This window comes from Podarcis erhardii (genome assembly GCF_964252035.2).
Source record: "Podarcis erhardii genome assembly, chromosome: 12".
NCBI lineage: Eukaryota > Metazoa > Chordata > Lepidosauria > Squamata > Lacertidae > Podarcis > Podarcis erhardii.
The window spans coordinates 10,342,176-10,356,426 of NC_138513.1; the positions used below are offsets into that span (position 1 = coordinate 10,342,176).

The 14,251-nt window shown below is 44.5% G+C and overlaps 1 protein-coding gene across 7 annotated transcripts in view; it reads left to right on the plus strand.

The window, feature by feature from the left end:
- The window catches only part of DPP6 (dipeptidyl peptidase like 6), a 506,474-nt gene that overhangs the window by 487,799 nt on the left and 4,424 nt on the right, over positions 1-14,251 (plus strand). For all 7 annotated transcript variants that reach the window (XR_014150079.1, XR_014150080.1, XR_014150081.1 and 4 more), the window contains exons 18-25: positions 2,332-2,430; positions 3,817-3,886; positions 8,950-9,144; positions 9,442-9,496; positions 12,007-12,118; positions 12,826-12,884; positions 13,566-13,638; positions 13,758-13,831. Coding sequence is in view for 1 of the 7 variants with exons in the window: in XM_081834265.1 (XP_081690391.1) it covers positions 2,332-2,430; positions 3,817-3,886; positions 8,950-9,144; positions 9,442-9,496; positions 12,007-12,118; positions 12,826-12,884; positions 13,566-13,638; positions 13,758-13,831 (737 nt within the window). In the remaining 6 variants the exon portion in view is untranslated. The remainder of the gene's footprint in view (positions 1-2,331; positions 2,431-3,816; positions 3,887-8,949; positions 9,145-9,441; positions 9,497-12,006; positions 12,119-12,825; positions 12,885-13,565; positions 13,639-13,757; positions 13,832-14,251) is intronic.

Genomic DNA, 14,251 nt, shown 5'->3' on the forward strand with positions numbered 1-14,251 from the left:
CTCAGGAAAAGCAAAATAACCATATAGCCATTGCAAGCCTAGCCGTGTCTGTTCTGAAGTTCATTGGGACTTGGGCTGCATAAACACAATGCATTTAAACTACATGGCTTCCCCCAAAGCAAAATGGAAATCATAGTTGGCTACAGTTCCCAATACCCTTAACAAGCTATAGTTCCCAGAATTCTTTGGGGGAAGTCATGTGCTCTAAATGCATGCTGCCTTACTCCCAGATAAGTGTGATATAAATAAATATAGGCAAGCACAAAGCTTCACCAAATTGCCTCGCTTTGCATTTGATTATCGTATGCCTGGTTCTTATACGGTGCTCTCTTGCCATATTGGATAAAGAAAGCCATTGTGATGGCCTCGTGTTAGCAAAGTTCTATTTACTTCATAATACGAGGCCACATTAAGGGACTATTCTGCAGCAATCAGATAACTGTAAATCCCACCAAATATTATGGTGTGCTTACATTTAATTAAGAGCCGGCTATTTGTACTGCGCAGACAAGAGTTCCCAGCGGTCCCAAGGCAGGGAAATAAATTGAGAATTCTCTGGGAGATATGTCAGTCTCCTCTTGTTTCTCCCACTCAGCTCCCGCCTTCCTCTTGATGCAATTATGTGAGCAAATAGAATGGCTTTTCTGGAGTCCCGGCGTGGCCAGCCTCTTTCTGCTGATAAAGCTAATTGTGCGAGCCATAATTAAATGAGGATCCTAACATTTAACCAAACTTAATAGTCTGCTGCTTTGGAGCTTTCGCTGGGGTTATGATTTCAATAAAGATGAGAGCAGGCTTTTCAGGAACAAGTCTGAATACTCATTGAACCATTAAACCCACCTGCTGAAATAGCAGTGGGGGGGCACACTGATTGGAATTGGCAGGCTTTGTGATACTTCTTCTCCTTTTTAATTCATTGGAGACAAACACTTGAGCCCAGAATATGATTATGAGTTGCAGAAACGATACACTTGGGTGGAGGGGAGAAAGAAGCTTTGTCCCCCCCCCCTCCGCCCCCATTTTTAGGGTGGTCCAAGCACAGATTATCATAATTCATGCATAAATGAAAATCTCTCCTCCTCAAATTCCCAGCCTGTTAGCTCACTGGCTTCCCTGTCAAATACGTGCATCAATCTCTAGAATGCATCATCAATACCTTGCAAATATGCACATGATTAAAAAAAAGAGTTACCAACAAAGTAGAGTTTAGCTTGAGGTTATTATGAGCATAGGTAACACTGGTGTTTCTTCTGAAGAAACACCAAATGTAGACCTTTCCTTTGCACCACGTGGATTCTGTGTTTGTTGATTCCTGAGTGCAAATCCCTGTCAGAAGTATAGCTGCTCCAATGCCCCAATCCAGGTAAAGCCATGCATTAGGAGGAGGAGGCATCAGTGGTGCTGATCAGATGCTAAGGAAAAATGTGAGAAGGGCTGGATTTAATGACTCCCTGCCTCCCTCTCTCTTGAGTTATCTATTGATCGACTGTAGGATTTGAAAAAGAAACAGCACCACACAGTAAAGCCGCAATGAAAACCTGCAGTTAGTGGCAGCTAAAACCTGGGGCAGCCAGTATTGATCAATGGTAGCAGGAGAAATGCTCCTGAACATAATTAAGATGATAATAAACGTCAAACAGCAGATCAGTATAAGTTGGGTGGTTTTCTGAATGGGCAATGTTGGGCTGAAGCTTCAGAATGGTGGTTATTCATTCATTTATAGATCACTTCCTATGAAGCACTTTGAAGGAATTCCACAATGCCATAAAGGCAGATATAAAACAATTGCACAATAACAATAAAAACCATTACGTGTGTAAAAATAGTTAAAACGATTACATGTATAAAAACTATTTCGAATCTAATACAGGTATCGACTGGGATGTTGTTGTTTTTTAAATCTCTTCTTAGAAGGCTTATTTGAAGAGGACAGTCTTCTGCAGACTCAGCAGACTTTTGCTTTGTGCTAAAATAAAAGTTCAGAGATTACAAAATCACAGAATACTAGAGTTGGAAGGGACCAATGCAGGGATCATTGAGTGGGGCTCAGAATTACAACCTTGAGATTAGGGGTCTCATGTTCTGCAAACTGAGCTATACAGGAACTTCTCTCATAACACACACCTACGCTGTCAGCTTCCCAATGGCCATCATATTCCAACTAGTTATTGCCCATTTTGCAAATTCTGCGCTTCTGTTTCTCCACTTCTCCCGCCCTCCAGTTTTGCATAATGGGAAAAAAATATATTGGCTGCTCTTTGTCAGTATAGAATTAACAAATGCGTTGTATGTATGACATCTTGGATTATTTTTTTCTCCCTGTTCTTCCAGAACTCTTTGACCTAGAGGTAAATGAAAAGGTACAGAAGGCAGTAGCAGAAAGACAGATGCCCAAAGTGGAATACACAGAAATCAAGATTCATGATTACAGTGAGGTTTTTCTTTTCTTTATGTCTTATGTATTTTTGTCTCTGCTCTTTAATTGAAATCCCCCCCCCCCCAAATTAAAAATAAACCCATGGAGGCTCTATCAGATTTAAGAGCAAGTTCTGTGGGGAGGAAGGGGGTTAACCCTTACCCGCCCCCCAGCATGGACTTGACAAAGGTGGCTCCCCTGAAGCTTCTATTTGGCCCAGGAATAATGCTTTATGCCTGAAGCAACAGTAATTTCTTCAGGAAGGATGGTTTTTGCAGGAACTGCAGTAGGATGCAAAGGGTTCCCCAACTCCTTATTTAAAAGAAAAAAACTTGACACGTTAAATGTGATCGGACATATAAATGTATCATCTGCTTTGAGCCTTGGAATAGGTATGTGCTGATGGACTGAGCCATAAATATATACTGACAGTAATTGCACAACTGTTTCCTCGGGACCTAGCTGTATTTTCAAAACCAGTCTTACATGCTGAATTATCTCTGCCTTGGTTTAAATATATTTAAAGCCACGAGTTGTTGGCTGTCCTGCGGCTAATGATACAAATCAGCTATCTATTAGCAAGTCTGATGGAATAAATTAATTAGGCAAGAGTGTCATGAGAAGATTGCAAAGCAAACCGCTTAAACCTATTGGCTAATCTGGCTACTGATTGCCAAGATGTTGTCCTTGTGCACTGTACTTTATTTTGAAAATAAACCAAGGCAGGAAGAATCTCCTGCAGCAGCCTCTTTATGTCTGCACCAGTATGCACCCAAGGGGGTAAAAAACGTGAAGCACCATTATTTGTTCTTCTAAGACACAGTCCTTCAACCAGTGCGCTGTTCCTGCAAATGCTCCTTCTTAATTTAGTTCATCCAATTAAGTCTTTTCTGCTTCGTTTTATTCTACCAGGGCAAGTTGCAATCAAACCCCTGGTGTTTAAAATGCACAAAAAGAACCCTTTGTCTTCCAAAACCCTGAAAGCAGGAAAAGAGGAAAGCAGCCTTCTCCTCCTCGCTGTGGGATATTTTCATTTCATGTAGTATCTCTCTTTCCCTCCCCTAGTGCTTCCAAAATATTGCCTTGCGGTTCTGCAGCTCGTCCACCTGCCTACAGGGGGAAATAATACATATCAGTGGCCACTAATTGCATGTTTGGTGCATGACCAAGCGACGCGACACGCCTTAGCGCCAGATTCCTTGTCATCTTCGATAATGCTGGGCAGGTTTCCTCTTTGAAGGTGTAGATATTCTGTTAAGGTGTTATTTGCCAAGCTAGCCTATGGAATGCCATTTTGTTCCCACTGAGAAGCGCCGCCGTGTTACCAGCAAAAGAAAAATATCATTCAGCATAATGACAACCACCTCAAACTTAAGAGCTTCCTTATGTCTCTTATCTAGAATTGCCGATGCAGATTTCAAAGCCGGCCGTCTTCACCGAAAACATGCACTACCCCTTGCTTCTTGTTGTGTGAGTAACATTATGAATTGTATCATTTTCAGGGGACATCCAGGCACCCAAGCCAGGCTGCGCTTTGCCTGTTGCTAGGAGAAACATGGACATACGAGGTTAGGGAGTGGAGCAGTGCTTGGCAAAGCCAGGCAAAAGCTGACTAGCTGAGGACGGAATAGAGCAGGCGAGGAACAAGGGGCCATTGCAGCAAACAGGAAACTGCCATACTGGATCGGGGCCATAGCTCAGGGGCAGAGCATCTGTTCTGCACGCAGAACAGGTCCCAGCTTCAATTGCAGGTAGATCTGTCTGAATCCCTGGAGAGCCTCTTCCAGTCGCAATGTAGGCAATGCTGAGCTAGATTGGAGTCTGCCCCATTAGCATGAAGGGAGCACTGCCCACCAACCTCTGTTTTCAACGAGCTCCTATCTGCCTACTTGCAGCCAGTCCACAGGGTGGCACTGCTGGCCGCTTGCTCCCTATCCTTATCTCAGTGTTGCCCTTATAGAATGCAGCAGGGAGCAAGAAAAAAGAAGAGTTAGTTGACTCTGCCTGCCATTGGCTCTTGTTCCGCCTCCCGTGGGCATCTCTCTGCTCTGCCCTGCCAGCTAGACACTGGGTGCACCAATGGCCTGACTCAGCATAGGGCAACTACTCCATCTTCCTGCCTTCCAGACGGTTTCCCCATCTGGCCCAGTATTGTCTACTCTGACCAGCAGTAGCTCTCCAGGCTCCCAGGCAGAGAGGAGGACTCTCCCCCCCCCCCCATTGCCTGCTGTCTGATCCTTCAAGCTAGAGATGACAGCCACTGAACCTGGGACCTTCTGCATGAAAAGTGTGGGCTCTGCCATAAGGAGTGGACAAATGTGTCCATTTCCAGTTCTCCCAGTTTCTCGTTTTTCCAGTCCTCAATTCCCTCCTCCACATTTCTGCAATTAAAATAAAGATAAAAAGAAATCCTCATGAAATTTCTTCAGCATTTTAGGACAAATTTATTGTAATAAACTCATGCAGTTTTGAGAAATGTTCACATTTTTGCAAGCAATTTCAGCCAACACAATACATTTTGGAATGTTGTTTCCCCTAAAATACACATTTATATCTGCATGCTTTGGCCTAGTGGGTGCATTTTTCTGTGCATTGCTTGGCTGGAAGACTGTATTTGCAAAATTCAGAAAAGTTGGGGTTTTGAAGGGTGACTGCTTTTCAGTTCGCTTCTTTCCGGAAGCGAGGATTTGGACAGTTTGCCTATCAATGCAAACTGGATAGAATTTCCCCTCCACCCCTTCCTGCCAGTGCACTGTGGTCCCTCCCTACCTGAGTCAGGGCAGACAGTGGCAGACGCAGAAGTTTACTGGATCTTCTGAGCCAATTGCCCTCTTGTGCATAATTAAAAAAGAGAGGTCCTATTGATATCCATTGCATATGGTTAAATGAAGCCAAAAATATATATTCTCCAAAAAGCATCACCGCAGATATACAACACAATCCAGTAGGAATTTTCCAACCGAACGCCATTGCTCTTATCCAACTCCCATTCATTTACGATAGACAAGATGTATCTCTCTCTTACCAGCCTTAAAAATCAATTCACCACATGAAGCAACTGCCTCATTGGCAGGGCACAGTCTGCTCATGCTGGCTGGGTCTTGAGAAATATTTGCTAATTAAAAACAGCAGTGGCACAAAACCACGATGTTCCCATGCATCAGAACTTAGCCACATGCAGAATATAAAGTTGGGGTGAAGAGTCACATTATTAAATGCTCACCAATGTTAAAAACAAATAGAAAACCAGAGCAGCTGGTAGCTGGGATAGAATATATTCTCCCTTTTCAGTGCTTGCTTTCCATTTGTAGGGAGGTGTTGTTACGAATGTGAAGGAGCATTCAAAAGTGGTCTAGCCATCAGCAAACGAGTCGCACACTTCATTCTATGACAGCCTAATTCTCCTGCATATACGGACCTGATCAGAGTCTGAACGCTTTCCTGGCTGGTCTCACATAATCCTTCCTAGGATGTGACCTTGAGCCATTGTGGAGCTGGCAGGATGAAAAGTAAATAAATACAGTCAAACAATTATTTTTCCTTTGCAAGCGAAAAGAGGGCATGACATTGCCCGTGTGTTCCAAAATGTCACCCCGAAGCTGGCTTGAAGGGAGGACAAAAGCTCTGTCATGAAGCCTGCCGTACCACGTCAAAAATTATCTCTGGGGAAATGTGCTTCATTATACAAGTGCTTGAGGAAGATTGGTACTCATCAAGCTAACGACACTTGATTAGACTGCCTCAGAATGAGGATGCACTGCTGGGCTGTGTGTTGAATAAATGCAAATCAGGAAAGCTGTACGCACAGGAGATTTGGGGGGGGGGACCCACACACAGGATCCAACCAACCTGAAAAGAATTTTCCTGTATCACTAAGTGCTGCCTAGTCCAGCAAACATCCCCATCCTTTCCTGCAAGATTTTCTTGGTGGAAGATGCATTTGAGATACGTACATAGCACCATAGAATTATAGAGATGGAAGGGCCCAACCCTCTGCAATGCAGGAATCTTTTGCCCAGTGTGGGGCTCAAACCATGACCCTGAGATTAGGAGTCTCGTGTTCTACCAACTGAGCTTCTGAGTTCAATTCATTGTGCTAATTTAACTTTCAAAGCCCTAAATTAGGCTCAGGGAAAAGGCAGCCCTCTTAAGTAACTCCCATCAGTCCTAGCCATCATGGCGAGTGGTCAAGGATGGTGAAGGGAGTTGTAATTCAACAATACAACAGGTTTGCTGTTCCTGCCCTAGCTAGACTGAGCCCAGGAAATTTCAAGAGTGGGCCTCTTCCTGCACCCTAATACATTTTCAGATTCTGTTCTGGGTGCTTCCTCCCCTGGGGGGGTTAGACTGATGTTCTTCCTCTTATAGTGTGGCACCAGTCGCATCAAATTCTTTCCCCCAAGCTAACAACCTGGGCATTTTCAGAAGTGGGACCTATTTTTTTTTTGTTTTTTGCAAGGGTTTTTTGGGGGGTGAGGAAGTTGCAGTTAGTGGACTGTAAGAACATGCTGGGCTGGCCTAATGTAGATAGAATTTTAATTTTTTGATTTTTAATTAAAAAAAATTATTTGTGATGAAATTGCTTGAGGAGCTGTTGTAACTGGCAGTTGCACACTTAGCTGAGGACCTTTTTCGTCTCGGGGTGAAAGGTGATATGAAAATAATTTATTTTAAGATGAAATGAAATTGCTGCTGCGTTCACACTGCTTTGCCTTTAAAGACCCATCACTGTCTGAAGCAGATATGCTGCTACCACGAGAAGTTAAATGTGCATGTGCCCGAAGAAAATAAAATCTGACATCTTGGCTTGGCAAGGAAACGCATTGTGATATATCACACTTCACGTTGCTGTTAACTTATCTGTTTGGCTGCGACCCTGAAAAAGAAACAAAAAATAAGCTCTGTTACTTTCAGCCATTAAACAAGTAGGGCAACAGGAAGCGTCTGACTTCTTGTGCTTGTGTGTCAGCTCTGGAGGAGGAGCTTTTGCATCTCAGCCAGAATGGTAGTTCCAGGACTAGTCAGCAACATGCTTGGGTATCCATTGAGGCCCATAGATCATAGATTTGGAAGATCATAGAGTTGGCCTGGAGAAGGGACCCTGAGGATCATTTCATCCAACCTCCTGCAATGCTGGAATATGCAGCTGTCTGATGCAGGGATTGAACCTGCAACCTTGGCATCATCAGCACCATGCGCTAACCAACCAAGCTATCCAGCCAACGCTGATGTCACCTACCAATTTCCTATAGTAGGGCTGTCTGAAAGCAGCATAAAATGCATAAAAGATGCAGCTGTCATTTACAGGGCCTCTGGGGCAATCTCCCACATTTCCCAGAAGAATGAAACCTGGACAGGACTTGTATTTGGGAGTGGGGGAGGCAGGATGAAGACGCACAGTATGTGTGCCTGCTAGCCCACAAAAACGTGCTGCTGGCCTTTTACAAGGAGGTTCATGAGATCCAGGTAAAGGAAGTGCATGCACATTTTATGAATGTGCAATCCGCTGTTTCAGCTGTTAGCCATAAATGTGAGAAATTGGGATTTTGCATTCACTTGCACTTAGGAAGGAGGAATGGAAGCAGGTCAGACCACCAGGAGTGGAAGAGAAGTTCTGTTCAAAGGTGAATATTTTCCAATTTGCACTTTCCAAAACAGAGCAAGAACTGAAACACAACCATCCTTCAAAAATTCGCAATTCTCCAGATTCTGAAATGCAGTCCCTCCAGCTGAGTAATGTGTACAAAAAATGCATGTTGTGGGGTAATGCGCATGTAGTATTAGTGAAAGCAGTATATGAAAATGCACTATATGGGAGAAGGTTGCGCTGCAAAAATGTGCATATTTGACAAAATTGCATATAGACATGCATATTAGGAGGAGGAAATGCTCTTGGTCAGTCCTGGTCAGATGCTGGTCAATTTTCATGAGGACTTTTAAAAAATGAGAATAATTGCAAGCTGATATAAAAACTTGGAGAAATGAATTTAGGGTTGGAAAAATGAGATCCTGAAATTGACAGATTCACCCACCCCTATATCAGACTATTTGTCCATCTGCTTCAGTAGTGTCTACTCCAGCCTTCCTCAGCCTGTTACCCTCCAGATGTTTGGGCTGCAGCTTCCAAAATCCTGGACCACTGGCCGCGCTGACTTGGGCTGATGGAGGGCACTAAGTGGATCTGCTCCAGCCTTTCTCAGCCTTGGTTTCCCAGATGTTGTTGGACTACCACTCCCATCAGCCCTAGCCATTCATGGATGATGGGAATGGTAGTCTAACATCTGGGAGACCCAGGTTGAGAAAGGCTGATCTGTTCTGACTGGCAGTGGCTCCTGAGCAGATGTCTCTCCCATCGCCTGCTGCCTTGACTCTTTGAACTGGAGACCCCAGAGTTTGCAGCTGGAGCCTTCTGCTTTTACAGCGCGTGATGCGACCCTGAGCTGCATTTCCTTCCTTTCCTGTTGCTTCCCTAAACCATTCGTTGTCACTGTGCATCGTAACGAGATACCACTTGCTTTGTTCTTGTTTTATAGCGACGGGACTCCGGGCACACAGAGCGTGACGGAAAAGTTTGAGGTGAACTGGGAGAGCGTCATGGTCAGCTCGCATGGCGCCATTGTGATGAAGTTTGATGGGCGTGGAAGTGGTTTCCAAGGGACCAAGCTGCTCCACGACGTGAAGAGGCGGTTGGGTGTTTTCGAGGAAAAGGACCAGACGGAGGCTGTCTGGTGAATGAAAGAATCCTTTGGGGGATTGGTTTTGTTTGTAACTGCATCCTGGAAATTGCTGCTGTTGCTTTTCAATGATTTGTACTATTCCGTTTTTTAAAATGTGGTGGCGTTGCAAAAAAACATGGTGTCTGCTCAGGACAGCAAGCGTCGCCTCTGCCTTTTGGCAGCTGATGCTTTTGCATATGAACTTGGAATTCTGCCTGTGCTGCTGTTAATGCATCCTGGCTGCAATATTCAAGGCACCCTCTTACTTTAAGATAATCAAATTGTCCTGCTTTCTTTCTTTTTTTTCAGCACAATGCTGCAAAACACGTATATTGATAAGTCGAGAGTCGGCGTGTTTGGAAAGGTGAGTGCCTTTTCAGCCTTCACCTTCAGCTTAAGCGTTTAGATCTGCATCTTGATTGAGTGAGCGTGTCTGCGGTTTATTATGGTCGTCTTTTTAACAGCGGCACGTTGCTTGTTGATTCTGAGGGAGAGAGAGCCTTGGGTTTTTAATCAAGCCATCAATCTGTGTTTTCTTGTAAATCCTGCCTTGGAAGAAGAAGATGCCAAGTGTTTGGGAGAAAATACTGTGAGGCTTTGCTTTCCCTTGCCCTCTCGCCTTGATTGTTACACATTAATTCCTGGATAATATTCATTCCCTCTCTCTCTCGAGGCCTGTTGAATTGTAAGTGGAATTGATTCAAACCTACATAAGGTTTGCTGGTGTGCATTTCAAAGGGGATGCCACACTGATATTCAGTAAAATGCATAATAATAATAATAATAATAATAATAATAATAATAATAAATCCCTAAAACATTAAATCTCTAGGCGTAATTTCAAGCAACCGACCAACAAAAATGACTGTGGCCCTCCAGAGACTGCTGGACTCCCAACTCTCATCTGCTCCAGCCAGCACGGCCAATGGTCAGGGATGATAGGCATTGTGGTCCAATGGCACCTGCAGGGTTACGCAACCCCCCACCCTGTGAATAAGCAGCATATTTTAATACATAGAGCATACCACAGAAGAGCCTTTTGTTTAATAATAATAATAATAATAATAATAATAATAATAATAATAATATATTATTTATACCCCGCCCATCTGGCTGGGCTTTCCCAGCCACTCTGGGCGGCTTCCAACCAAATATTAAAATACAGTAATACACCAAACATTAAAAGCTTCCCTAAACAGGGCTGCCTTCAGATGTCTTCTAAAAGTTTGGTAGTTGTTGTTCTCTTTGACATCTGGTGGGAGGGCGTTCCACAGGGCGGGTGCCACTACCGAGAAGGCCCTCTGCCTGGTTCCCTATAACTTGGCTTCTTGCAGTGAGGGAACTCTCAGAAGGCCCTCAGCACTGGACCTCAGTGTCCGGGCAGAACGATGGGGGTGGAGATGCTCCTTCAGATATACCGTATTTTTCGCTCTATAACACGCACCTGACCATAACACGCACATAGTTTTTAGAGTAGGAAAACAAGAAAAAAATATTCTAAACGAAACAGTGGATGTATGATTTTTGTGGTTCATGCTGTGGCCACAGACATGTGATCTGACGGTGAGTTGTGCATCCATGCTTTGTAACCACGTTTTTGCGCCATTGCAGCCCCATGAAACAGTGGGTGCGTGTGTGTTTTGGTGCAGGCTGTAGCCATGGATATGCTATGTGATCTGATGGTGAATTTGGGGTGACCTAGTGCAAAAATCCTGAGGATCCATGTGGATCTGTGCTTTGTAACCACGTTTTAAGTGGGGAGGGAAGGAAAAGAACTCAAGGGACAAGGAGCACGCGTGGGGGGTGTGGAGAAGGATGCTGCTGATAATGCAGGAGAGGCTCCTCTCCGGCTTTGCTCCTTTAGAACAAGCAGGCTCTGCGTCTCTCCCTCCACCCCGGCAAGGAAACCATGATAGTAACCACTCTGAGACAAATCAAGAAAAATTGCAACCAACACTCTCCCCCAACAAGCGCAGTGAGGTCAAAACACACACACACGCAGAGAGAGAACTGGCCCTAAAGTCGCAGGGCGCTGGAAGTTGCAGGGCACTGGGGGAGTGAACGGGAAGCAAGAGAAGGAGAAGGAGCCCTCTCTCTCACACACAGACACACAGAGTGTCAATTCTAAAGTCGGAGGGAGAGCGCAGGGAGAGTGAACGGGAAGCAGGAGGAGGAGAAGGAGCCCTCTCTCTCACACACAGACACACAGAGTGTCAATTCTAAAGTCGGAGGGAGAGCGCAGGGAGAGTGAACGGGAAGCAGGAGGAGGAGAAGGAGCCCTCTCTCACACACACAGACACACAGAGTGTCAATTCTAAAGTCGGAGGGAGAGCGCAGGGGCCAGGGAGAGCGAAGGGGAAGCAGGAGGAGGAGAACGATAGCTCAAGCACACACACACACAGCCCCTACAGTGGCTAATCCAAAATCGGACAGCAAAAAACTGCAGGCAGGCACAGAGAGCAGGGGTTGTTTTAAAGCAGCCAAACCCGCTCTGCTTCTCTCCCTCCTCCCCAGCTCGGCTCGCTGACAGGAGCCGCTTACACCCGCTTTGCTGTTTCAAAGCGAGCCACGGACTGCTCACAACTGCAGCAGATTCCCCCGCCATCTGTAGGCATTCGCTCCATAACACGCACAGACATTTCCCCTTACTTTCTAGGAGGAAAAATCTGCGTGTTATGGAGCGAAATTTACGGTACTGGACCGAGGCCATTTAGGGCATCTCCCGCTTATTTGGAAAGTTTTCCCTGTTGAATTTCCATTTCCTGAGGTATTAAAATATGGGTAGCATTGTGATATGGTGCGTTCTCTCCATCTGAGAAGGATTGTTTTTGCATTCCAGCCCTCATCTTGTTGCTTCTTCCCCTTTCCTCTCAGGATTATGGAGGCTACTTGAGCTCTTACATCCTCCTTTCTGGAGAAGAGAATAAAGACCCTGTCTTCTCCTGTGGCGCTGCTCTTTCCCCACTGACGGACTTCAGATTATATGGTAAATACTGACAGACACAGGGACATGGGTTCATTGGCTCAGCAATCACACTGTGCAAGTGCTATGGGCTTTGAGAATCTAAGTGAGCTTCATGGCTGAGGGTGGGGGCATTTGAACCCGGGTCTCCTAGGTCCTATTCTGGCACCTGAACCGCCACACCGCATTGGGTTTGGATGGCACCCTTCCATACAAATATTCTCAATGTTGCTTGCATCCATAAGCAATAAACATCAGCAAAACAGTGTAAGGATTATGACAGCAGATAAAACTAGCAGCAATAAAGTTGAAGGCCTCAGAAAAAGTCCAGGCAAGCCTCCCTGGCCAGGGATGTCCCTGATCAGGAGCCCACAATTAAGAAGGCCATCTTCTCCCCAGGTGGTGGCCTCCCCATGCCTGACTGCAGATGGCACTTTGGGGACAAACTCCAGTTATAATCTCAGCACCTGAGTGGTGTCTGGGACAGATAATTCCTTTCAGCTTTGGCCAGCGACATGCCCAAAAGGATAAAATGGTATCTTTGTTTTAAAATCTTTATTTCCCCTGATAAATAAAGTGAAAAAAATCCTCCAAAATTAAAAAGCTTGCAAGCACCTCATAGAAGAAACCAGGCCAAAGAAAGCACAGTTGGTTTTATTTATTTATTTTGCTGTTTGAAATATTGGTCTGAGCTTGGTAATGCCTCACTGATTTCCCTTTGTTTGTTTCAGCTTCGGCCTTTTCAGAAAGATACTTGGGATTACAAGGGATTGACAATAAAGCATATGAGGTAATGACTTGGATAACGGAGCTGGCAGAAGGAGCCTCTATATTTAGCCCAAATGCAACACACAGCTTTGATTTTTAGCCCTGCCCTCTCGGTGCTGCTTGCAGGCACATAATTTGGATCGCAGGAGAATCCGCTGGTGGCAGAGGCTGTGTGTGTGTGTTTCATGCATTATCATAGGTGTGCTCATCTGTTTAGGGGGTTTAAATCTTGCCTTCCAATGCAGCAAAATAAATAAATTGCTGGATGGCTTCCAAAAATTTAAGTGTTGGATAATACAAGATCTCAAAAACGGTGAAGCCATGAAACAATTAAAAGGGTACCAGGGCAGTATAAAACATCTGCATTGCCATTCCTTAAAATGCAAGCAGTACCTGAACCTAAACTAAAATAGTGCCAGGTTAATTTGATTGGAGAGTGGCGCTGCCTCTCCTGAGGGCCTTTATGAGTCCAAATTCTAGGTCTGGGTGGGCTTGCAGAAACAGTAACAGTTTTCAGCAGGCGTCTAAAACAGCTGAGCAAAGATGCCTGTTGCATGTCAATAGGAAGGCAGTTCCAAAGCCCAGCAGGTGCTGCCTTGTTGTTGTTAAGTCCACTGGTTCATTTTCATGCTCAGTAAAGTTCTCAAAGAACTATTAGTGCAAGGACATAAAATGCTGAAACTCACCTCTCTTTTAATCTCAGACTACTAAACTGGCACATAAAGCGATGTCCATGAAAGATCAGAAGTTTTTGATCATTCATGCAACTGCTGATGGTAAGGCCTCTGCGAACACAATCTGTTAGCAGCACATTTTGCATGTTTAAAATTATTATTATTATTATTCAGTTTTTATCATTATTCTGGCACTTAATGATCCTAATCTGATTTTACAGAGAAAATCCACTTCCAGCACACTGCTGACCTCATCACACACCTAATTAGGGCAAAGGCTAATTACAGCTTGCAGGTAAAGTATTGTTATGTGTTCATGTTCTTTTCATTAATACACATTATCTGCATAGGCAATTTTGCATTCAGTCAGTGCGGTGCTTTATAGCGAAATTGCAATGATGTACTTTTTGACCACATGGACAATCATGGCTCTTAGTGGCTGCCAGAGATTAATAACCCCACATTGCAAACATGCAATAATATGGAAAAGTAGAAGTTGGGGCATGGAAACTGGCTGCTATAAGGAGGAGGATCAATAGGCATGTTCTGTTCTGTGGTTTGCCTATTGAAGGATGCAGCTTTAAAAGCCTCAAAACGGCAAACTCCACAACTATACCAATGAAGTAGCAAGCCACAGGAGATAGCTGTTAGGGGTGCACAAGTATCCTATAATAAGACCCCAAAGGGCGGGGGTTTTGTGAACATTCAATGTATT